Source organism: Hipposideros armiger, unplaced genomic scaffold (genome assembly GCF_001890085.2).
Source record: "Hipposideros armiger isolate ML-2016 unplaced genomic scaffold, ASM189008v1 scaffold_29, whole genome shotgun sequence".
Classification (NCBI taxonomy): domain Eukaryota; kingdom Metazoa; phylum Chordata; class Mammalia; order Chiroptera; family Hipposideridae; genus Hipposideros; species Hipposideros armiger.
The window spans coordinates 5,112,702-5,136,358 of record NW_017731379.1 but is presented as its reverse complement, the minus strand read 5'-3'; the positions used below and the strand labels follow the sequence as shown (position 1 = coordinate 5,136,358).

The window sequence follows — 23,657 nt, the reverse complement described above, 5'->3', positions numbered from 1 at the left end:
TGTCACACCGTGATTTTTTAAACACTGCTTTTATTGAGAAGAAATTCATGTAACATAACATTATTTGCATATTTTGAATGTACTAAATGTCACTGAATTGTATGTTTTAAAAGGTTTTAATTTTATGTCATGTAAATTTCTCCAAAACATTTTCATACATTGCAAAGAAACAGTCACATGTTAAGCAATTTTTCCCTATTATTCCCTTCCCCAATCTCTTGACAATTACCAATCTGCTTTCTCTACCTATGGATTTACCTATTCTGGATATTTCATATAAATGGAAGCATACAATATGTGATCTTTTGTGTCTGGCTTCTTTCATTTGTGAGGTTCATCCATGTTGTAGCATGTTATCAGTACATCATTCCATTTTATGGCTCAATGATATTCCATGGTATGTATATGCCTCATTTTGTTTACCCATTCATCCACTGATGGCTGTTTCCACCTTTTAGCTATTTTGAATAGTGCTGCTATGAACATTTTGTACAAGTATCTGAGTTCCTGTTTTCAATTGTTTTGGGTACATATCTAGAAGTGGAACTGCTGAGTTATGTGGTAATTCCATGTTGAGGAATTACCAAATTGTTTCCCACAAAAGCTACACCATTTTACATGTCTACCAGCAATGTATGAGGGTCCCAATTTCTCCACATCCTCACAAAATCTTTTTTCCGTTTTTTAAAATTATAAACATCCCAGTCAGTGCAAAGTGGAATTTCATTGTGGTTTTGAGTTGTATTTCCTTAATGACTAATGAGCATTTTTTCATGTTCTTGGTGATATATTATCCCTGGAGATATGTGTATTCAAGTCCCTTGCCCATTTTTTAACTGACTTGTCTTTTTGTTGATGAATTGTAGGAGTTCTTTATATATTCTGTTTACTTGATCCTTGTCAGATTTATGATTTATAAATACTACCTCCCAGTTTGTAGGTTCTTTTCATTTTCTTGATAATGTCCTTTATGTACGAAGTTTTTAGTTTTTAGTTAATTTTAATTTTCTCTGGTTGCTCATGCTTTTGGCGTCACATATAAGAATCCAGTTCAAAATCCAAATTATTCTTAAAATATTTTTGCTGGATAGAGAATTCTTGGTTACAGTTTTTGTTTTTTTTTTCCTTTCAGCACTTCAGTAAAAATACCATTCCACTCACTTCTGGATTTCAAGGTCTCTGATGAGAAAACTGTTAATCACATTTAGGATCTCTGCATGTGATGAGTAGCTTCTCTCTTGATGCTTTCAAAATTCTGTCTTTGGCTTCTGACAATTTGATTATAATATGTCTTTATACATATTATAATTGGTGTGGAATTCTTAAAGAGTTCACCTTCTTAGAGTTCAATGAGCTTTTTGAATGTTTTGGTTCACGTCTTTTATCAAATTTGGTAAGTTTGGGACCAGTATTTCAAATATTCTGCCACTTTTCCTCTCTTCTCTTCCTCTGGGATTCCCATCATGTGTATGTTCTATGCTTGCTGATATTCCACAGGTCTCCTAAGCTCTGTTCATCCTTTATTCTTTCTACTCCTCAGTCTGGATAATTTCAATTAACCTATCTTTAAGGTTGCTGATTCTTTCTTCCACCTGCTCAAATCTGATTGTGAACCCCTATAGTGAATTTTTTATTTCAGTTATTGTACTTTTCAGCTCCAGAATTTGTGCTTGGTTCCTTTTTTGTATGTTCTATCACTTTATTGATATTGTCTATTTGTTCATACATCATTCATTCTCCTGGTTTATGTTATCTCTTTGTCCATGGTTTCCAGGAGCTCAATGAACATATTGAAGATAGTTGATTTAAAATCTTTGTCCACTAAGTCCAATATCTGTGTTTCCCCAGAGACAGTTTTTGGTTGTTTCTTCTGTGAATGGGCAATACATTCTTGTTTCTTTGTATGTTTTATAATTTGTTGAAAGCAAGAACTTTTGAATATTATAATATGGAAACTCTGGAAATCAGATTTTTCCCCACTACTCAGGGTTTGCTTTTATTGCTTGCTGTAGTTGTTTATTTAGTGGCTTTTCTAAACTGTTTTTTATAAAGTCTGTATTGTTACGTGTGGTCTCTGAAGTCTCTCTTCATTTCACTTGTGTTCAGCTACTGTTTCGACAGAGAATTCCTTGAATGACAGGAAGAGGGTTGGGAGAGGAAGAAAGAATGGAGGGGGTGAGGGAGACAGAGAAAAGAATGAGGAAGGGGAGCTGGAGAAGAAAAGAGGGGAAGGAGGAGGGTGGGGGTAAGGGTAGAAACTGGATGAGAACGAAACAAAAATCACTCCTGTTTTTGCAGAATGGCTCTGTGCTGGGGAAGCTGCCTTGGCCTTCTTTCCCTGCATGTGCCGAGTCTAGAGATTAGACAGAGATGAAAACACAGGAGTCTTTTCAGGTTTCTTCTGAGTGTGCACCTTGTTATGAGTATGTGCAAGGCTTTCTAAGTTCCCCAGTATACTAGTGTGGTTTCCAATGCCCTACTTTGCCAAGGAAACTCTCCATCTTTTCCTCCTAAACTGGTGGCACTCCTTTATACGGCTCAACTATAATCTTTGGCCCCAGGTAGCTGCTGTTATTCATTTGCCTTACAATATTTTCAAGGAATGCTCACTGCTTTTCCAGCCTGGTTAAGTTCACAGGTGTACCAGAGATGAGCTTCTTTCATCAGTTCTCAGGTAAACCCAGATAGGTTAGAACAGATAAACACCAATCTTAATGAATAAGGTGTGCTTCGTTCAATCTGAAAACTGGGACCAGCTGCCCAAACTGGGAACATGGGTTGCCGAACCAGGCAAGGGCAAATATTCTCATGAGAACTTGCCAGAGAACTTTCCTGTTTTTAGGTTGGCTTCTCCCCACCCCACCCCCATTTTCTTGGTTGCTATAAACCTTTGACTCTTTCAAGAGTTCTAACAAAGTTTATTTTGACAGTTTTTCTCTTATTTTTCAATATTTCTATGGAGACAGGCTCTTGGAGCTGACCTACTCTACCACTTTCACTGAGTCATTCCTCTCATTGTGCTTTTAACTTGCATTTCCCGAAGATACTGCTTGGGCATCATTTTCATGGGCTTATCAGCCATTCATTCATACGAGATGTCTATTCAAGTTTTTTGCACGTTTTATTATTTTATTTCTTAGGTTGTAACAACCATCTGTATAACCTGGAAACACATCCTTAATCAGATACATGACTTGCAAATATTTTCTCCCAGTCTGTGGCTTAATGGTGTCTCATGAACCTCAAAAGTTTTTAACTTTTTAACTTTTGACTATGACCAATTTATCAAAATTATTTTCATTTATGGATTGTGCTTTTGGTGCTATATCTAAGATATCTGGCTAGCTCCAAATCACAAAGATTTTCTACAATTAAAAAAAAATGTCATAGTTTGAGTGCATATGCTTAGGTTTATGGGATCCATTTTCAGTACACTTTTGTGTATGGTATGAGGTCAGAGTCTAAATCTTTTGACATGTGGATATTCAATTATCCCTGTACCATTTGTTGAGAAGACAACACTTTCTCTATTGACTTTTCCTAGCAAATTTGTAAAAAAAACAATTGCTTTAACCCAATATATAAGGGTTTATTTCTAAATTGTCTGTTCAGTTTGATTGATCTATATGTCTATCCTTAAGGCAAGTACCACATAGTCTTGATTAATGTAAATTTACAGTAAATTTTGCATTCAGGAAGTTGAAGTTCTCCGAATTTGTGTAGGCTAGTTCGAGTTCTTTGCATTTCTATATAACATTTAGGAATATCTTGTCAATTTCTACAAAAAAGCTGAAATTTTGATTGGGATAGTGTTGAATCTAGGAATCAATTTGGGAGAATTGCAATCTTAATAATACTGAATTTTAAAATCCATGAACATGGACCATTACTCCATTTACTTAGATTTTCATTTCTCTCAGCTAGGGTTAGTTTTCAATGTACAAGTCTCACACGTCTTTTGACAAATTTGCTTCTAAGGATTTTATTTATTTTGATTCTATTGCTAATGAAACTATTGTTTTAATTTTACTTTCAAATTATTCAGTGCTAGTAAACAGCAACTCAATTTTTTTTTGGGGGGGGGTTCAAATATAGGTTTATTTTTAGCCACATTCATGCTCTTTCATGAGCTTGTTTTTGCCTGCAAATATTTTTGATAATAAAGTCTCTGTGTAAGTCAGGCTTGCCACATTCTCCTTGGGTCTGTTTGGCACTAACCTATATTTCCCCCCATATGCACCTACCGGCCCTGTGCATGTTCACACATGCACACACACGCACGCTTGCACACGCACGTGTTTTCCTCTTCTTCTAACTCACTCGTACCCTATGCTCCCCTGGGAATGGGATCCTTTCTGTTCTGTAAGATGTTTGGTACTTCTGTGCTTTTTCTGTGTGTATGTGCACACTGTTCTATCTTACTGGAGTTTTGGGTTATTTAACAGTCTTGGGAAGAAATGCTCATCGATGTGTGAAATGTTGATAAACTGCCTTTTGCTAGAGTTAAATAGTCCAGCTATTTTTGAAGAAAAGAATGCTAGTTCTCTAATTCAGATCTCTCGGTTTAGTAAGTTCTTTCCCTGATATGTAGTTAGTCTTCATATTTTTCCTCTTTTTTCTCTTTTAAGGCTTTCTTTCTTTAATCTTTTCCTTTTGCATTTGGGACTTCAATACTGGGGTTTCCTTGGAGACTTCTTACTGTAAAATACTGAGCCGTTGTATTGTAGGGCTGGGTAAATACTGTGACTTATTGTGGCAAGATCAATTTAATGGCAAGGAAATGCTCATGTTCCAAGATCAATAATCACAACCCATTCCTCACCAGCTTCCCTGCTTCTAGCATGGCTCCCCTGCTAGAAGTCAATCCTTCATGCAGCTGCCAAATTCATTTTTCTCACCTGCTGCTCTGACAGTGTCATCTCTCTCATCAAACCCCTGTGGTGGCTCACTATTACCCTTCATGTCCATCTATGCCCAAATCCATCCCCTTAGCTTCAAGACCCTCACTCTCATATATACCTAGTCTCCCACCTTCTACACCTATCCAGCATTCTGCCATAAGTACATACACATTATTCTTAGTGTCATTCCTCTCAATTGATTTTTTTTATATACAGTCATGTCCTGCTTAACGATGGGGATCTGCAACCTTGCTGAATTATTATTATTATTATTTTTAAAATATTTTTATTGGGGAATTGGGGGATGGGAACAGCGCTGGGGAATTGGGGGAAGGGGAACAGACAAGTTGCTATCCTGTTGTTCTTCAGTCTAGTTGTGGAGGACGTTGCTTCACTGGCCCAAGTTGGCACCATCATTGCGCTCTTCCAGGGCGAGGAAGATCAGTTGCCAACTTCTGGATGGCTGCTCACGGCGGCTGCTGGCCGCTCATGCTGGCTGCTGGCCACACATGGTAGCCCATGGCAACCCACTGCCACAGGGGCTGCAGCCTACGCCATCGCCGGCGACTCACAGCAGCCCAGCTCCAGGTTGAGCTGTTGTTCAGCATCTTAGCTGTAGAGGGTGCAGTGTCACTGGCCCTCATATGTGGGATCTCAACTGGGGCCTTCTGGCATCCCAAGCCAGCTCTAAACCAACGCGCCACTCGGCCAGCCCAATTATTAATTCTAATAGATTTTCTGTAAATTCTTTAGGGTTTTCTATATATAGGATCATGTTACTTGCAATTAGAGATAGTTTTACTTCTTCCTTTATAATCTGGATGTCTTTATTTATCTTGCCTGATTTCACTGGCTAGAACCTCTAATACAATGTTGTTGGATGTGCTAAGAGAAAGTATCCTTGCCTTTTCCCTAATATTATGAGAAAAGCCTCCAATATTCCACCATTTGGTATAATGTCAACTGTAAGTTTTTCAAGAAATTTTTATTAGGGTAAGGAATTTCTGTTCCCCAAGGCTTTTTTGAATGAGCATGGTTATGTTCCAATAAAACTTTATTATGCACAATGACTTGAATTTCACAGAATTGTAAGGTGTCACAAAATATTAATCCACTTTGGGTGTTTTTCAACCATTTAAAAATGCAAAAAAACATTTTTAGTTTGCAGGCTGTATAAAATCAGGTAGTGGGCCAAAGTTTGCCAAAAGGCTACATACAGTATGGTAACCCATGGGCTAGCGAATAGTCGGTCTTCGACAATATTCCACATGCACTTGAATATGTACTCTGTTGTTATTGGGCGGATTGTTTGGTTAGGTACATATATGTTTATAATTGTTATATCTTCCTGATTCATTGAAACTTTTATCACAATAAAACATTCTGTCTATAGCAACATTTTTCCTAAAAGTCGTTTTTTTTCTAATACTAGTGTAGTCACTCCAGATCTCTTCTGGCTACTATTTGCATGGTTATATCTTTTTAATCCTTTTACATTCAATCTATTTGTGTCTTTGAATCTCAAGTAGTTGAATTTTAAAAATTTAGTCTAGCTTTAGCTTTTGATTAGAGTGTTTAATCCATTTATATTGAAGGTAATTATTGATATGAATTTATGTCTACCATATTGTTGTTTTCTATTTATCTCAAGTATTCTTATTTGTCCCTTTATTCATCTGTTACTTTCTTCTTTTCTGTTATTTTCTAGTACATAATTTTAATTTTTTTTTAAAAAACTGTATTTTGGGATTATTTTCTTAGTGGCTGCTGTACAGTTACAATATGGATCTTAACATATTCTACTTGAAATTAATGCTACCGTATTCCAGCGAAATATAGAAACTTTGCTCAGATATAGCTCTACCTCCTGCTCTCTCCTTTGTGCTATTATTGTCAAACATATTACATTTTTTTATGTTATAAAAATGTGAAAATGAATAAAGGAAACCTAATAAAAATGAAGTTGGGAGGCCATGAAGGGAGGGCTCTCAACGCAGCTTGCGGATCCCAGCAGGAAGAAAGAGGATTTCCTCCTGACCCAGCAACAACAAGCTGCCCACAGCTTGAAGCCAATAAAAAAATCACCATAGCTCTTCCCAATCTCCTCCTTAAACCTCATAAAAGCTGTCCTTTCCTTTGTCTCCCTGGACTTGCCTATGATTCGCCATAGTTTGCTTGTGCTGAATTGCAATTCCTCTGCTATTCCTGAATAAACTCATTTTGACTAGCTAATGACCTTGTTAGTTCATTTTTAAGGTTGACAAGAACAACACAGTTTTTAAATTACTTCTTAGGAATTTGTATTTTAAATCAGTAAAAAGAAAAATATAAAAAATATATTTATATTGTCTTTTATTATTAACTATGTAATTATGTTTACTACTGCTCTGTATTTCTTTGTGTGGATTCAAATTACTGTCTAGTGTAATTTCCTTTCAGTCTGGAGAAGTTTTTTTGGTATTTATTTTAAGACACACTTACTAGCAACAGAGACTCTCAGTGTTTATGCAGGAATGTTTTAAACTTACCTTCATTTCTGATGGATAGTTCCGCTGGATAAAGAATTTTGGATTGACAGTTTTTTCCCCTTTCAACACCCTTAATGTCATCTCACTGCCCACTGACTTCCATCATTTCTAAAACAAAGGTTAGCTAGTAATCATACTGTGGTTGCCTTCTACAGGAGGAGTCATTTTTTTCTTTCTGCTTTTAAGATCTTCTCTTTTTTCTATAGCTTTGAACAGTTTGACCATGATATGTCTAGATGTTATCATTGTGTTTAACCTGCCATCAGTTCGTTGAGCTTCTTGGGTTAATGATTTCCAACAAATTTTGGAACATTCAGCCATTGTTATGTCAAGTATATTTATATATATTCTGCTCCTTTCTCTCTCTCCTCTCCTTTCTGGGACTTCCATTATGTGTATGTTGGTATACTTGTCTCTGAAGTTTTGTTCATTTTTATTTATTCTTTCTCTCTTTTCTTCGTATTTGGAAAATCCCTATTGATCTATATTCTATTTAGCTGGTTGTTTTCTGTCAGTTCAAATCTGTTTCTGAGTGCCGTAGCAAATTTTTATTTCACTTAAATATACTTTTCAACCCTGGAATTTCCATTCATTTTTAAAACTTCTCTCTTTACTGATATTTTGTATTTGAACACTGTCATTATACTTTCCTTTAATTCTTTAAACAAAGTTTCTTTCAGCCCTTTGATAACATTTATTATCCTGCTTTGAAGTATTTGTGTGCTAAGTCCAACATCTGGAGCCACCTCAGAAATAGTCTCTATTAACTAGTTTTTCCCCCAAGATATGTGTCACATTTTTCTATTTTGTTGCATGTCTCATAATTTTTTGTTGCTGACAACTGGACATATTTGATAATATGTTTCAGCAACTCTGGATTCTGATGCCTGCTGTGTGTTTTGCCTTGTGACTTGCTGGGCTGATTCTGTAGGCTCTGTCTCCCCTGCAGTGTTAGGCTGGTCCGCTTCTTTTCACTTTGCTTTATTATTATTTTTTAAATTTATTTTTAAGTCTGGCTTCCTTAGGGAGAGCATAACTGGTCAGTCAATGACTGGTGAGAGACTGTGTTTAAACATCTTGAGCCAGTAACACTTGCACCTTTTCCCTGATGGATCTGTTCATGATTTGTGAAATTCATACAAAGTACAGTCAGGTTTCAAACTTTCTGGCTTTTACTTTCTGCACATCAAGGCCTCAGCTTTAATCAGGAATGAAAAGATAGCTAAGGCATTCTTTGGTTTCTCCTGAGTTTACATGTAGCCTTGTATAGACAAGCAGCCTTCCAGACCATTCAGGACATGGGGAAGTTTATTAATACTCATTATGGTTATCTTGTTCTCTGGATCTTTTTGTTAAAATTTTGAGTGGTCTGTCAGTCTGTTGCTTCCCTTAACCATTATCTAAACCCCAGATTATTTACCACCATGATCTCTATTGTTTTTTACAATTCTCTTATGTAGGCATTTATCCCTGCTCTATTCCAAATCAAGTCAGCCATCTCAGGCCTACCTTGGTAAAACTATCACGCAGACCTACTGGATGGGAGGGAACGGGAACAGCACCAGGTAACATTACTACAGAATCCGATTATTCCGACCAAGGTTTAGTTGTTTTTCTTGAATAAATGCTTCTGAATTTATTGAATACCTTTCATTAGTTTCCAGAGTCCTGAAATGGTTGGCTGACAATTTTGTCCAGTTTTATATTTTGTCAAGTTGCTTCTGGGGAGAGGATTTGCTGAGATCTTCACTCAGTCATTGCAAAAAGCATGATACTGACTTTTAAACGAAGTACTGATTATTTAAGTTAGAGACAAATATTTCTTTTACCTCATTGCATATGTACCAAACTGACGCATTTTTAAAAAAATCATCAGTCAAAAGAATATTTAGAAATGAAAATGGAGGCAAAATAAAACAAAAAATTCAAAAAACCCAAACAGAATGAACCAATTTGGAATCTCAGATATAAAGTTAAAATTAATTGAAAAATAAGGAATACAAAAAGCAGACTATTTGTGCTACTAACGAAAAAAGTCTTAGGCTTGATTCTGCCACGTCCATGTAATTTTTGGTTTTGTGAATCTGTTTCCTCTTTAACAAAATGGTAACACTAATTTCATGCAGTTCTTCTGAGACTAGATGAAATACTGCAAGTTGAAGTATTTTACAAAGAACAAAGTTCTATAAAAACATATCAACATTTCTAATAGGGTTGCTATGAGCATTATCAAAATAATTAAGCCAAAAAATATATATATACATATAGTTTATATAGCGTTCTCAATATCTATGCTAAGTCATATTGACTTCAGATTAGTATAACATGAAATTAGATTGCAATATTTTAAGAAAAAATGGTACTGCATCTACATAAAACCCTTTCAGTATTTCCTTACATCTCATTTGTACATTTCAATGTATTTTTAAGTTTTATTTTATGATAGCTAAAAATTAGACAAAATCAAGATAACATTGTCAACAACTATACCCAAGAATGAGTCTTCTGAGTTATGAAAATTTAAAAGACTACATAAGTCTAGAGTTTTTATGAAGACAACATTTTAATGGATTTAGCTTAACTTTAAGAAATAACCATTTTAAAAATCTATTTTAAAAAGTTGGAAAATATGCTTGGCTCTTTAATCTGAATCTCAACTGGCAGTGCCTCTTTAAATGTTAACTATGTAATTCTGTTTTCAGATACTCCAAACAACTCTATTTCAGTAAACTCTTTTATCCAGCAGTCCAAAGCCAGAAGAAACTAGAAGAATTTGTGTACACACTACTTTTAAAAAAGAGTCAGTGACAAGCTATATATTGAGTTTATACTAAAAACAAAGTTTAGTAGAGAGTCAGTCCTGTTTCTGAAACTTTCTATACATTAACGTTAGTATGATGGTAACCCTAAAACAATCAAAGATATCCAAAGTACTAAAAATTGAATTATAGCTATAAAAATGTATAGGTCTATCAACCCAGGTATTTTACCTCAAGTAATTTTTGCCTAAGTAAATCCCTAACCAAAGGTGGTAGTACAGACTTTGTTACTAAATTATCCCAATATATTATATTAAATAAAAATAGAGATAAAAATAGGAGATGAACAGGGCCTATTAGCTAATTTAAATTATAAGAAGCTTTTATTGATATACAAAAGTATCATTTTATATGATCTGCAGTGAAAATGGAAGCAGAAAATAAAACAATATTTCAGAATATTCTCTTTTATGAAAAATTTACAAATTCCAACACAGGCATAAACATATGTGGGTATGTGAATATAAAAAGTGTTAATAGAGCAACCATCAACAAAAGAAAAAGACAACTTATGGAATGGGAAAAAATATTGCAAACCACATATATGATAAGGGGTTAATATTCAAAAAATACAAGGAACTTATATAACTCAATAGCAAAAACACAACCCAATTAAAAAATGGGCAAATAACATAAATAGACATTTTTACAAATAAGTCATACAAATGTCCATAAGCTACATGAAAAGATGCTCAACATCACTAATCAGCAGGGAAATGCAAATAAAAACCACACTGATTTATCACCTCACACTTGTTAGCATGGCTATTACCAAAAAGACAAGAGATAAAAAATGCTGGCAATGATGTGGACTTGTACACTGTTGGTGGGAATGTAAACTGGTCCAGCCACTATGGAATACAGCATGGAACTTTCCCAAGAAACTAAAACTAGAACTATCATATTCAGCAATCCCAAGTTGGGTAAATATTCAAAGGAAACAAAATTATTGTCTTGAAGAGATAGCTGTACTCCCATGTTCACTGCAGCATTATTCACAATAGCCAAGGTATGGAAACAACCTAAGTGTTTAACAAGAATTAACGGATAAAGAAAATCTCACACACACACACACACACACACACTCTCTCTCTCTCTCTCTCTCTCTCTCTCTCTCTCTCTCTCTCTGGAATATTATTCTGCCTTAAAAAAGAAGAAACTCCTGTCATTTACAACAACTTGGATGAGGCTGGAGGGCATTATGCTAAGTGAAATACATCAAAGAAAGTCAAATACTGCACAGTATCACTTATGTGTAGAATCTTAAAAAAGGAAAGTCAAACTCAGAAATAGTAGAAAAGTGGTTGCTGGGGGCTGGGAGGAACAGAAAGAGGTTGGTGACAGTGTACAAACTTCATTATAAGATAAATAAGGTCTGTGGACATAATGTATAACATAGCGACTATAGTTGATAACACTGTTGTAGAACTGAAATTTGCTAAGAGAGTAAAACTTAAATGCTTACACAAACAAGGTAAAGATGATGATGAATGTGTTAATTCAATGGGGGGAATCCTTTCATAATGTATACATATACCAAACCATCACATTGTACACTTCAAATAGCTTACAATTTTAGTAGTCAATTACACTTCAATAAAGCTGAAAAAATGTCAACAGCAATTACCGGTAAATACAGAAATGATGAGTATTTTTTCCTTCTTTTTGCTTAGGTCTATTTGCTAATCTTTCTATAATAAATGTGAACTGTTTTGTAGTAAGAAAAAATTGCTATCCTTTTATTTTATGTCTTTTTTTCCCCCCCCAAAATTAAATTTAGTACTCACTGCAATTTTAATGTTAAATAGAATTTGATTTCTAAAGTAATGCAATCCCTTGGTTAGGAAGTTACTTAAAAATATTTCAATATGTTTATTGAAACTATTTTGGAGACACAGTGTTACTGTAATGACTACATTAAAATGGGACATACTGTTACTTAGTAACAATATATTTCTGGTGTTAGAGACTTCAACTACATAATGAAAAATACACAGACCGAAACTAAGCTTACCTAATAATTTGTCCTTCCTCTTCTGGAGTAGCTGGTCTTAACCCCAGAACTATGTGACATACCTAGAGAAAAAAGTGGTAAATTAAACTTTATTGACTGATGCCAATGACTAGATTGTATATTTCACATTCTCTGCAGAGCTTTCAACTGATGAATTATCAATGATTTCCTTGAGCAAATTTTAACTTTAAACTTCAGCTGTTTGTTTTCTTAAAGCAAACCATTTCAATGGAGGGCAACTTCCAAATCTCTATGCGAGAGCAAAAAGAAGAAATGAGAAGACAAGGGAAAAGAGAGAAGAACCAACCACTTTTCAGAATATTTCATGAATACTATATATTTTAATATATCTCATGAAAAGAATACTATTTTTTTTCCTGATATCTGAAAAGGATATCATGGCATTTGGAGAGGATGATGAAGGGGAGAGGAAGAGGATATAGGAGGTGAAAGATAAGGATGGCATTTTAACTGGAATAGCTCTAAGAGAAAAATTATTGTCAGTAATGCTTTTTAAGGCTCATTTCCTCCTCAACTTATTTGCCTTCTCTAAATATCACAAAAGATGTGATTTTTTTCAACATTTTATTATGAAAAATTTCAAAAATCCAGAAAAGTTGAAAGAATTTTACACTGAATATGTTATACCCATTACTTACATTCTAAGATTAACATTTTATTATACTTGCATCTATCTATCTCTCAATTCATCTGTCAGACTGTCAATCCATCTTAATTTTTGGATGTATTTCAAAGTCAGTTACAGACATTAGTACAGCTCTCTGTAAATACATTATTATGGCTGCCTAACAAAACTAGAGTTAAATATCTGTTTACAGTGTTTTTTACCTTTGAGGCACCATTTATATAACAATAAAATATACAAATTAGGTTTTTGAGAGTCATCCATATATCAGTAGTTCAGTCTATTTTAATGCTGAGAAATATTCCATTGTTTGACTATGGCACTGCTTGTTTTATCCATTCTCATACTGATGGCTATTTGGGTTTTTGATACCTGTATTTTATAAACAAACTTGAAAAAAATGGAAATATACAGGCTGAAAAGTGAACAAATCTTAACTGTACAGTTCAATGACTTTCACAAAGTAAATACAGCTATGTAACCTTCACCCAGTCAAGAAATACATTGCTACCTCCCCCAAAGTTCCAATTTTGGTTCCTTCCCAGACACTACAGGACCATCTCTTTGATGTATCCTGAATTCTGTCACCATGGATTAGTGTTCTCTGCTTTTGAATTTTATGGTCCAGTGTTTTTCACTGAACATTATGTAAGATTCATCCATGTTATTTGTGTATAGCACTAGTAATTTTCATTGCTGTGAAGTATACTGTTTATGTATTTATTTATTGTTGATAGGTATTTGGGTCATTTTTTGTTTTAGGCTACTACAAATAGTGATTATGAGAACTTTCGGTGCTCAGATAAATAAGTTTCTGTAGGGTATATGCATGGGATAGACTTGCTGGGTCATAGGGTATGCTTATGTTCAACTTTCATAAATACTGCCAAACAATCCCCAGAGTCGTCGTAACAATTTATATTGGCAATGTGTGAGAGTCCAGTTGCTTGTTATCCTCACCAATACTTCATATCACTTAAAAACTTACCAGTCTGGTCTGGTGGATGCCTTAATAGTATTCCATATAGGGATTTAATGTGTATTTCCATGAAGACTAAAGAGGTTAGCCCATTTTCATAATATTCATTAGTTATTTGGATATTCTCTTCTGTGAAGCACCTGTTCAAGTTTTTTGCACATTTTTATACTAAGGTTCTGCTTTCTTCTCATTGACTTTTATTCTTTGTATGCTCTAGATATAAGTCTTTGTTGGATCTAGGTATCATAAATATCTTCTCCCACTGTGTGTCTTATGTTTTCACTTTCTTAATGGTATCTCTTGATAAAAACAATCCTTAATTTTATTTAAGTATTTTATGGTTATTGCTTTCTGTGTCCTATTTAAGAGCACTTTGCTACCACAAAGTCATTAAAATATTCTGCTACGTTATTTTCTAGAAGCTTTCTTTTTCATTTCTCACATTTATTAAAGTTATAATCTACCTGGAATTACTTTTTTTTTTAATTAAATTAATGGGGTGACAATGGTTAGTAAAATTACATAGGTTTCAAGTATACAGTATTTTTTTTTTTTAAGATTTTATTGGGGAATTGGGGGAGGGGAACAGCNAACTGCACACACTTCCTAAATCTCCCTCTCAGAATCATTACCCACGTTGGGAAGCCCTATCTTTCACCCAAATGTAGAGTTAAATTCCTTGCAAAAAAAAAAAAAAAAAGGATCAAGTACCATACAATAAATATTACCTCACAGGTTTTGAGGACTAATTCAAAACCGTAAATTAATTTCTAATATTTAAAAGTGATCATTGCAGAGTTGAGTCTTCTAATACTGAAAATACTTCATCTACATTAAGAAACAGTAATAACATGCTGGTATTAACACAGTCTCCCTTTCCAATGAAACTAATGCACACTCAATTTTTTGCCAAAGAACAATTTCAACTCTTCAGTGAAGTTTATATACGACATGCTAAGAATCAGAAATATCAGCACTTTGCTATTTAACTCCAAATGAATCACTCTAGTTTGTTAACCTCCATTAGTCTATCAACAAAAAAGAATTTAAAAAGTTTTTTTAAGGTAATAATTAACCTCGAAGCAAAAATTTCAGCCTCATTACTAGAAGTTTAATGGGGACAGATAATATGTCATAAATCCAGGTTAAAGTAATGGTATATCATCATGGAAAAAAGAAATATGAATTTTTTAAATTAAATAATTCTTTTTAATATATACACCCCCATAATAATTATGCTATTAAATCAACTGAGTGCATTATAGTACAGTATGACTAAAGGTCAAATATCAAATAACACACCCCAAACAGGCAACATTTATAAGCTATATTTCAGAAAAACACAGAGATAATGACCCTAGTAAATATATCAGAATTACATACCAATTAAATATAAACGGCTACACTTTCTCAATATGGTTAAGGTTTAATAATGTAATATACTTATGCTTACAAATTATGCTATAATAACATTTTAGCTAGATTTAAAAGACCACTTTAGTATTTAAATGAAATTGTTTTCATCATCAATTTCATTTTGCTAATAAAATATTAATATATGCAAGTTACAGAAAATAAGTTGTATTATACAAGGCACTGAATTTATAGACTACCAAAAAGTATCTTCTAAATGCTTAACAGTTTCAACTGCATCATTTATCATGAACTACAAATTCATCAGGAAAACCAATCCCGTTATTAATAACAAAGATGCCAAACTACTTCACAGTGAAAAACAATAGATGGTTGAATCCTTAGACTGACTTCTGTAAAACCTCAACATGAGACTATTTATTTGCCCACTTGAGAAAGTGATGAAAATTCAAGCCTTAATTCACAGATGATTTTACATAGATGGATGCTAATTTTTTCTCTCTATACTTTGCAAATTTTGTGACAATGTTTAACACACTCACATTTTTGTCTTTCAGCCAAGGGTCCCCTGCAGCAGGCTGACAACCCACAGGATATCTCCTTAAAGTCTATGTGATTGTCACGATTTTCATCAAAAGCATTAAACAAACCTGTAAAATAGGAAAAGATACCATAAACCACAGCCAACAAACTTCCTAATGTTAAAATCACATGTTTATGAAAGGAGACATGACTGTTTCCCATAAACTGGCCAAATTTAAAAATAAATAAATAAATAAAAGTTCATCAGGGGCCGGCCGAGTGGCGCGATGGTTAAGAGCTGGCTTGGGACGCCAGAGGGCCCCCGTTCGGATCCCACATATGAGGGCCAGTGACACTGCCCTCTACAGCTAAGATGCTGAACNGCTGTTCTTCAGTCTAGTTGTGGAGGACGTTGCTTCACTGGCCCATGTTGGTATTGTGATCATTGCGCTCTTCCCGGGTGAGGCAGATCAGTTGCCGGCCATTGGATGGCAGCTCATGCTGGCTCACGGTAGCTCACAAAAGCTCACGAAAGCTCACACCCGCTGCCGGCCAGCCCCACTGCAGCCTATGCCATCACCGGCGACTCAGGGCAGCCCAGCTCCAGGTTGAGCTGTTGTTCACCATCTTAGCTGTGGAGGGCAGTGTCATTGGCCCTCATGAGGGATCCGAGCCAGGGCCCTGCTGCTCAGAGCTGGCGTCCCAAGCCAACTCCTAACCAACGTGCCACTCGGCTGGCCCAAGCGTACATTTCTATAATACATCATCTATGTATCACATTGTGTGCTCACCACCCAGAATCAGTTCTCCTTCCATCACCATATATTTGATCCCCTTTTCCCTCTTCTACCATCCCCCTGGAATTAATTTTCATGTATAGTATAGGCATAATGATGTACCCTTTATTAAACAAACCACCCCTTCCCATCTGCAATACAATGTCTTCTTTGTTATAAGTCAAGTGATCACATATATGTCAGTCTGCTTAAGGACTGTTAATACTGTTCCATTTGTCTATGTATCTAACTTTATGCAGGTATCACATTGTCTTAATGCTGTTGTTTTATAATAAGTCCTACTATCTGGTAATCAAAGTCCTCTAACACTGTTCTTTAATATTTGCTATTTTTGTCCCTTTCCACTTCTGCATGTATTTAGAATCAGCTTGTCAAGTTCCACAAAAACAATAACAACAATAAACTTTTGGGACTATGGTTGTGAGTGCACCAAATCTATTGATCAATTTAAGGGGAACTGACATCTTTAAAATATTGAGGCTTCCAATTCATAAATATGGATTATCTTCCTCTGTATTGGTTTGTTATTGCTGCTGTAGTAAATTACCACAAATTGAGCATCTCAAAACAACACAAATTTACTATCTTACGTTCTATAGGTCAAAAGTCAGACAAAAGCCTCACCAGGCTAAAATCAAGATGTCAGAAGGGCTGTATTCCTTTTTGGAAGTCAAAGGAAGAGTATGTTTCCTTGCCTTTTCTAGCTTCTTGAGTTGATGTCATTCCTTTGCTCTTGGCCCTTTCCTCTTTCTTCAAAGCTAGCAACTTTGTATCTCTCCAACCCTTTTTCCACCTTCATCTCTCTCCCCTATTAAGGACTTGTGATTAGATTGGGTCCATCTGAATAACCCAGGTTAATCTCGCTGTCTCAGTTTCCTTCACCTGATACATCTTTAAAGTCCTTTTTGTCATGTAAGATTATATATTCACAGGTCCCAAGGATTAGGGCATGGATATTGGGGTGAGGGCATTATTTTGTTTACCATACTCTTTAACATTATACTTTTTGACAAATGTATAAGACAGAAGACCCTGATAATGTTTAGCATGCTTACTCTGCAAAATATTGGACACTGAGATTATAAAAAAGGATTGAACATAAGTATTATCACAGGAATGGTTCTCTAATTCTATGGATGCTTGTATGTTGCTGTTAATTACCCAAAACACTCAGCCAAGAGTGGGATGTAGGCAAATAAAATAAGAGCATAATTCAATCTTTTATTGCTAAACTTATCAGCTAACTCTACCAATTTTTAAGACAGATAGAAAACAAAACAACTTTGTAAAGAGTCTGCTTACTCATATAACTAAGTGAACATGTATCTTTAAAAGCATATCTGAATATGGAATAAAGTATATTAATTGCACTTTTTACTTATTTTTAACTTATGATGGGTTTATTGGGATGAAACCCCATTGTGAACTGAGGAGCATCTGTAATTATGAGATAAAGTAGTTGAGGATAGTACTTTAAATGAGATAAAAACAGTTGATCAATTTTCATATTACCAAGCAAGTCATTTCTCTTTATGGTGATTTATATTATTTTATATATCTTTATATTTTATATTTTATAAAGCCATCAACCTAAATTCCTGCTGAAAATTATAACTGATAGTGGAACAACTAATTGATTTAAATGGATATCACAGGCTTATTAGATTGTATATGTTTTAAACATACAATAATTAATCATTAGCTGTCAAGAGGAGTCCAATTTCCATTTATTCCAACATAGCCATGTCACAGATAAGTTATTCCTTATTTACAATGGAAGATCATAATAGACATAAGATACAAAACTTGGGTCAGCCAAGTGGTGCGTTGGTTAAGAGTTGGCTTGGGATGCCAGCTCTGAGCAGCAGGGCCCCGGTTGGAATCCCATGAGGGCCAGTGACGCTGCCCCCTCTACAGCTAAGATGGTGAACAACAGCTCAACCTGGAGCTGGCATGCCATGAGTCGCCGGCAACGCCGTAGGCTGCAGCCCCTGCTGCAGTGGGCTGCTGTGAGTGGCTGGTAGCTGGTGTGAGCTGCCATGAGCCACCATCCAATGGCTGGCGAGCGACTTCCACACCTGGGAAAAGTGCAATGATAATACCAATATGGGCCAGTGAAGCGACGTCCTCCACAACTAGACTGAAGAACAAAAAGACAGCAACTTGTCTGTTCCCCTTCCCCATTCCCCAATGAAATCTTTAAAAACAAAACCAAACCTTTGATCTTCACAGGAATGCTTTTACAAGGAAAGAAAAATAAAATAAGGAAAATCTAAAATACCACTATTTAACTAACTTAAATATTTATGAAGAACTATGAAAAACAGGAAACCGTAATTTTTTTTTTTTTAACTGAGTCATCCTGCCACCTGTTGGCAGGTCAGCAGCAGCTCAGCTTGGGTCGGGAATCGAACCGCTGTTGCTCAGAGCTCGACTCTTGAGCGAGCTCTTAACCAACTAAGCCACTCGGCCAGCCAGCAAGAGGGGCCGGCCAAGTGGCGCGTTTGTTAAGAGCTGTCTTGGGACACCAGGGGGCCCCGGTTCGGATCCCACATATGAGGGCCAGTGACACTGCCCTCTACAGCTAAGATGCTGAACAACACCTCAACCTGGAGCTGGGCTGCCGTGAGTCCCTGGCAATGGAGTAGGCTACAGCCCCTGCTGCATTGGGTTGTCATGGGTTACTGTGTGTGGCCGGCAGCTGCCGTGAGCGGCCATCCAGAAGCCAGTGACTGATCTGCCTCGCCAGTGAACAGTGCATTGATGGTGCCAACTTGGGCCAGTGAAGCAACGTCCTCCACAACTAGACTGAAGAACAAAAGGACAGCAACTTGTCTGTTCTCCTTCCCCCAATTCCCCAGCGGTGTTCCAATCCCCCAATTCCCCAATAAAAATTAAAACAAAAAACAAAAAACTGGAGCAAGAAAACTAATTTAACTAGGAAAACAGTTAAAATCTGGCAAGCTCTACAACTTAATGTACTCTCCTGACAGCTTTTCTTTCCTTCTTCTCCCTCAATCTTTCTTGGACCTTCTAAAAAATAAAAAAAAATAAAAAAATAAAAAGAAAGAAAATTAAGAAACAGCTTTGTTGCTAAGATAATCTCCTAACTAAACAGACTGTGTACTTTGAAAAATTTACAGCTGTCTACTTATGATCCATCTTTCTGTTCACACCACCTCACTTGTTAGACAAGTGAGAAAACAACAGTGAAGAAAAATAGCAAATTATGACGGCTTTTGCGATTTAAATTATTCTCTAAAAGTCTACATGCTGCTCTATCATGAGTTTTGATAAGAAAAATAAACATAGTCACCTATATTCTGCTTTCCTATTTCCCACATCATGATTTTGAGAAGTTTCAGTGGGCACTCGTGCTCTATCTTACCATCTTTCAGGTAGCACACAGGATAATGTAGCTCTATTTACAAAATATGGCTTTGCAGCCCAGTTGTAATAACTACTATATAATGGAAAAGATGTAGAATTACTGGTACTACAAACCTGTGTACCTGTCATTTATCTTAAACATACCTGGAAAAGGAGATTTAAAAATTCATTGGCAAGAACGTTTTTCACACTCCAGATCTGATAGTCTTCTAGAGTAAGATGGCCCTTCTGAAATAGAAACAATATTCAAAAAGATATCATGTTAAGAATGTCCTCATTTTTATAGCATTTGAATAAAATCTGGTTTATTAAACTTATATTGGTCATTTGTCTGAAAGCAAACCAAAAATTTAAAGTAAATGTGATGTGTTCATCTGACAAGTAGGCCAGCTAGGATAAGTTTAATATAATAAAACTTGTTGAAGCAATCAATGATAATGAGGACAATTTATCATCAATAATCTTCTTCCTCCAATAAGAAGTGGGAAGTAACTCACAGTATTTTCTGCTTCAAGGGTTCCCCATGGAAAACCACAAAAGACTCTGGGTAGGGAAAGTGGGGTATTTACAAATTTTGAAAGCAAAAAGCAGACTCTCCAGATTATACCCTTTCATCCTAACAATTTTCGAAGACCTTCTTAGAAATATTTCCAATATAATCAGACTTCTAAAGATTTAAAGGAACTTAATATATATAAAATATGAATACCTACATTATATTTCTCCAAAATACAACTTAACATTTTGTTTTTATAAGTTGAGTAAAGCAACATTTTTGTGTTGCCAAAGTGTACCAAAAATTATATATATGTATAGAAGGCAGTATATACTTTCTTGTCAGGCAAAAGTATAACCAAATATTTCTTACTTCAACTATTCGACAATTACCTAATAATCCTAGATGAACAATAATGTTTTTAGCTTTCACTATTTAATGATATTGATATTCTCTTTTCACTATATAATAACCACATATAATAAGGAAAGATTTTAAAGCACTGTGATTAAAAATAGACAGCAATAATACCTACATATTTATTAAACACTCAGAAAAAGGATGTTTGAAATTGTATCTCTACATTAGGTATTTTCTAACAGAAACTTTTCCAGGTTTCTGTTCTTACATATACCAACTAGAAGTAGATACCTTAGTTTTTGGCATAGAGAGGTGAATGAAGGCAGAAAAATGCCTGAAATGACAAACAAACCTCAAGCCCTGTAAAACTTCACTTTTATTAATCATTTCTATTGAGCAAAAGTTAGTAAGACCATGATTATTCCTTGGTGAATTGTGATTGAAGAAAGGAAAAAAAAAACTGGTGTTACTTATTTTTCTAAACCTCTGTAACACCACTGTGGTCTATATCCTACCAATCTGTTACTTGGTACACATCAATGTTTGAATGGAAAGGCTCAAATCAACTCAAATATGCCTCACAATATGTGGATTATTTTCCATTTCACGGGGACACATAGACATAACAGTAATGCAAGCTACGGGAGTAAACCTATTATAATATTCTTATTAATAAATGTTGTCAAACTAAAAAATTCAAGTATTTATTCTTTCTAGAGTACATGCTTATTCCTGCTATTCCATGCTTATTCTGGCGGCTCAGAAAGAACTCAAGTGAGCTCTTTCAGCCATCTTTCTGTGCTGCTATAATGGTACGCATGAATGTCCTGGCTGATGCTCTCAAGAGCATCAACAATGCCGAACAGAGGCAAATACCAGGTTCTTATTAGGCTGTGATCCAAAATCATTGTCTGGTTTCTAACTGTGGCGATGAAGCATGGTTACACTGGCGAATTTGAAATCATCGATGATCACAGAGCTAGGGAAGTTTGTTGTGAATCTCACAGGCAGGTTAAACAAATGTAGTGATTAGCCCCAGATTTGATGTGCAACTCAAAGATCTAGAAAAATGGCAGAACAACCTGCTCCTGTCCTGTCACTTTGGTTTCAATGTACTGACAACCTCAGAGAGCATCATGCACCACCAAGGAGCAACACAAAAACACACAGGAGGGAAAATCCTGGGATTCTTTTTCTAGGGATGTGATACAATGTGCAAATAAAATGCATCAATGGGGAAAAAACTCAGGAGAGGGCCTTACTAATACTATTTAAAAATATTTTTTAGAAATACTGGGGGTGCCAAAAAAAAATACATACACATGACTTGCATTCATCTTTTGTTATTGGTATATATTGAGTATTTTACAATTTTAATGGTTTTTTCCTTTCTTAAAATGTATATACATTTCTTGGGAACCCTCTGTATCTGCACCACCACCCACATTAAGATAAAAAATCATTTCCGTCATTCCAGATATCCTTAGGTCCTTCCCAGGTAATCCTCCCATCCCTGAAATCATTACTCTATCACCATTTGCTAGTTTTGCCTCTATTCCTTAACTTCATATAAATGGAATCATACAGTACGTATTCTTTTCTGTGTGGCTTCTTTTGCTCAATATAAGGATAGCCTTAACACACCTTACTAAAACGGGAGAAATAAAGGTTATAAACTGTAGATGACAAGGGCTGAGTCTACTTGATTTTTATAAAATGCTTAGCTTATAACAAATGTTTTTATATATAAAACACTTAATACAGTTGTTTAAAGATGGAATGTGCTACCTTTAGAGACAACTTGGAGGTATTGTAACCACAGACCCAAACAAGCACTTGGTGGGGAGGATGCAGAGCAGATTCGAGTATGGATAAAAGCTATATAATATCCCGAACCGGAGTACGTGGTATTTTTAGAAAAGGATAAATGAGTCCTAGCTAGACTCACCTTTGTGGTGTCATGTGTATTCAATATGCCTTCTACAATGTCAGCCAGATCAGTATGTAATTCCTTTAAAAACAGAAATCCAAAGGCATAATTAGAAAAGAACAGATATCATTTTTATCACTCAGTGGCCAAAGTATACTATATTTTGGCAGAGTATTTTACAAATTACCATAAATAGGTTCTTATTTTGCTTTTAAAAAATTAAGACAATTTTCCTGTAGTTTCATTCTTACTTTACACAATAAGTTCAGTTTATTAAATTTTCTAAGGCAAATTCTCTACCCAATATTGTACCTTTGTTTATGAATATTTTGAGTAGCATCATATAGCAACTAGAAGTAATAACAAATCCTTTCCACTCTCTTTTTTTTTAAATTCTCCACTCCATTTTCCTGTTGGAAGTTTACATGCCACAAAATGTATAAAATCAGAACTTACTGGGATATCATCAGTGCGGTTGTCCTTCCACACCTCTAAAAGTGCAACCACCATGTCTCTCAGTTCAACCCTAGAGAGAACTCCATCACGGTCAACATCAAACACCTTGAAGCAAACTAAAAAAAAAAGAAGCTCTTATGGAGGGAAACCACGTCATATTCTGATATATAATACACTTTACTAGCAGCTTCCCTAGTAAAATTACTCAGTTGCTCAAGTAAGTATATTCTGGGTTAAGTTCTCATCTGGAATGAGTATGTATGTATGATATATATATATATATATATATATATATATATATATATATATGTCATTAAAGTCCTTTGAACTTGTAGGACTAACTGCACACACTTCCTAAATCTCCCTCTCAGAATCATTACCCACGTTGGGAAGCCCTATCTTTCACCCAAATGTAGAGTTAAATTCCTTGCAAACCGGAAAAGAA

The 23,657-nt window shown here is 35.3% G+C and overlaps 1 protein-coding gene and 1 pseudogene across 2 annotated transcripts in view; one reads left to right on the top strand and one right to left on the bottom strand.

Annotated features, from left to right (window-relative positions):
* The window catches only part of USP32 (ubiquitin specific peptidase 32), a 213,444-nt gene that overhangs the window by 50,549 nt on the left and 139,238 nt on the right, over positions 1–23,657 (bottom strand). Inside the window, exons 8-11 of one of the 2 annotated variants that reach the window (XM_019636738.1) lie at positions 23,213–23,328; positions 22,775–22,837; positions 20,115–20,198; positions 12,263–12,324 (exon numbers count right to left, since the gene is read on the bottom strand). In XM_019636738.1, the coding sequence (XP_019492283.1) occupies positions 12,263–12,324; positions 20,115–20,198; positions 22,775–22,837; positions 23,213–23,328 (325 nt within the window). Of the gene's footprint in view, positions 1–12,262; positions 12,325–20,114; positions 20,199–22,774; positions 22,838–23,212; positions 23,329–23,657 lie in introns of those variants that run through there. The other variant, XM_019636737.1, reaches the window with a different exon arrangement.
* On the top strand, positions 21,633–22,025 carry LOC109379801 (40S ribosomal protein S15a pseudogene; annotated as a pseudogene).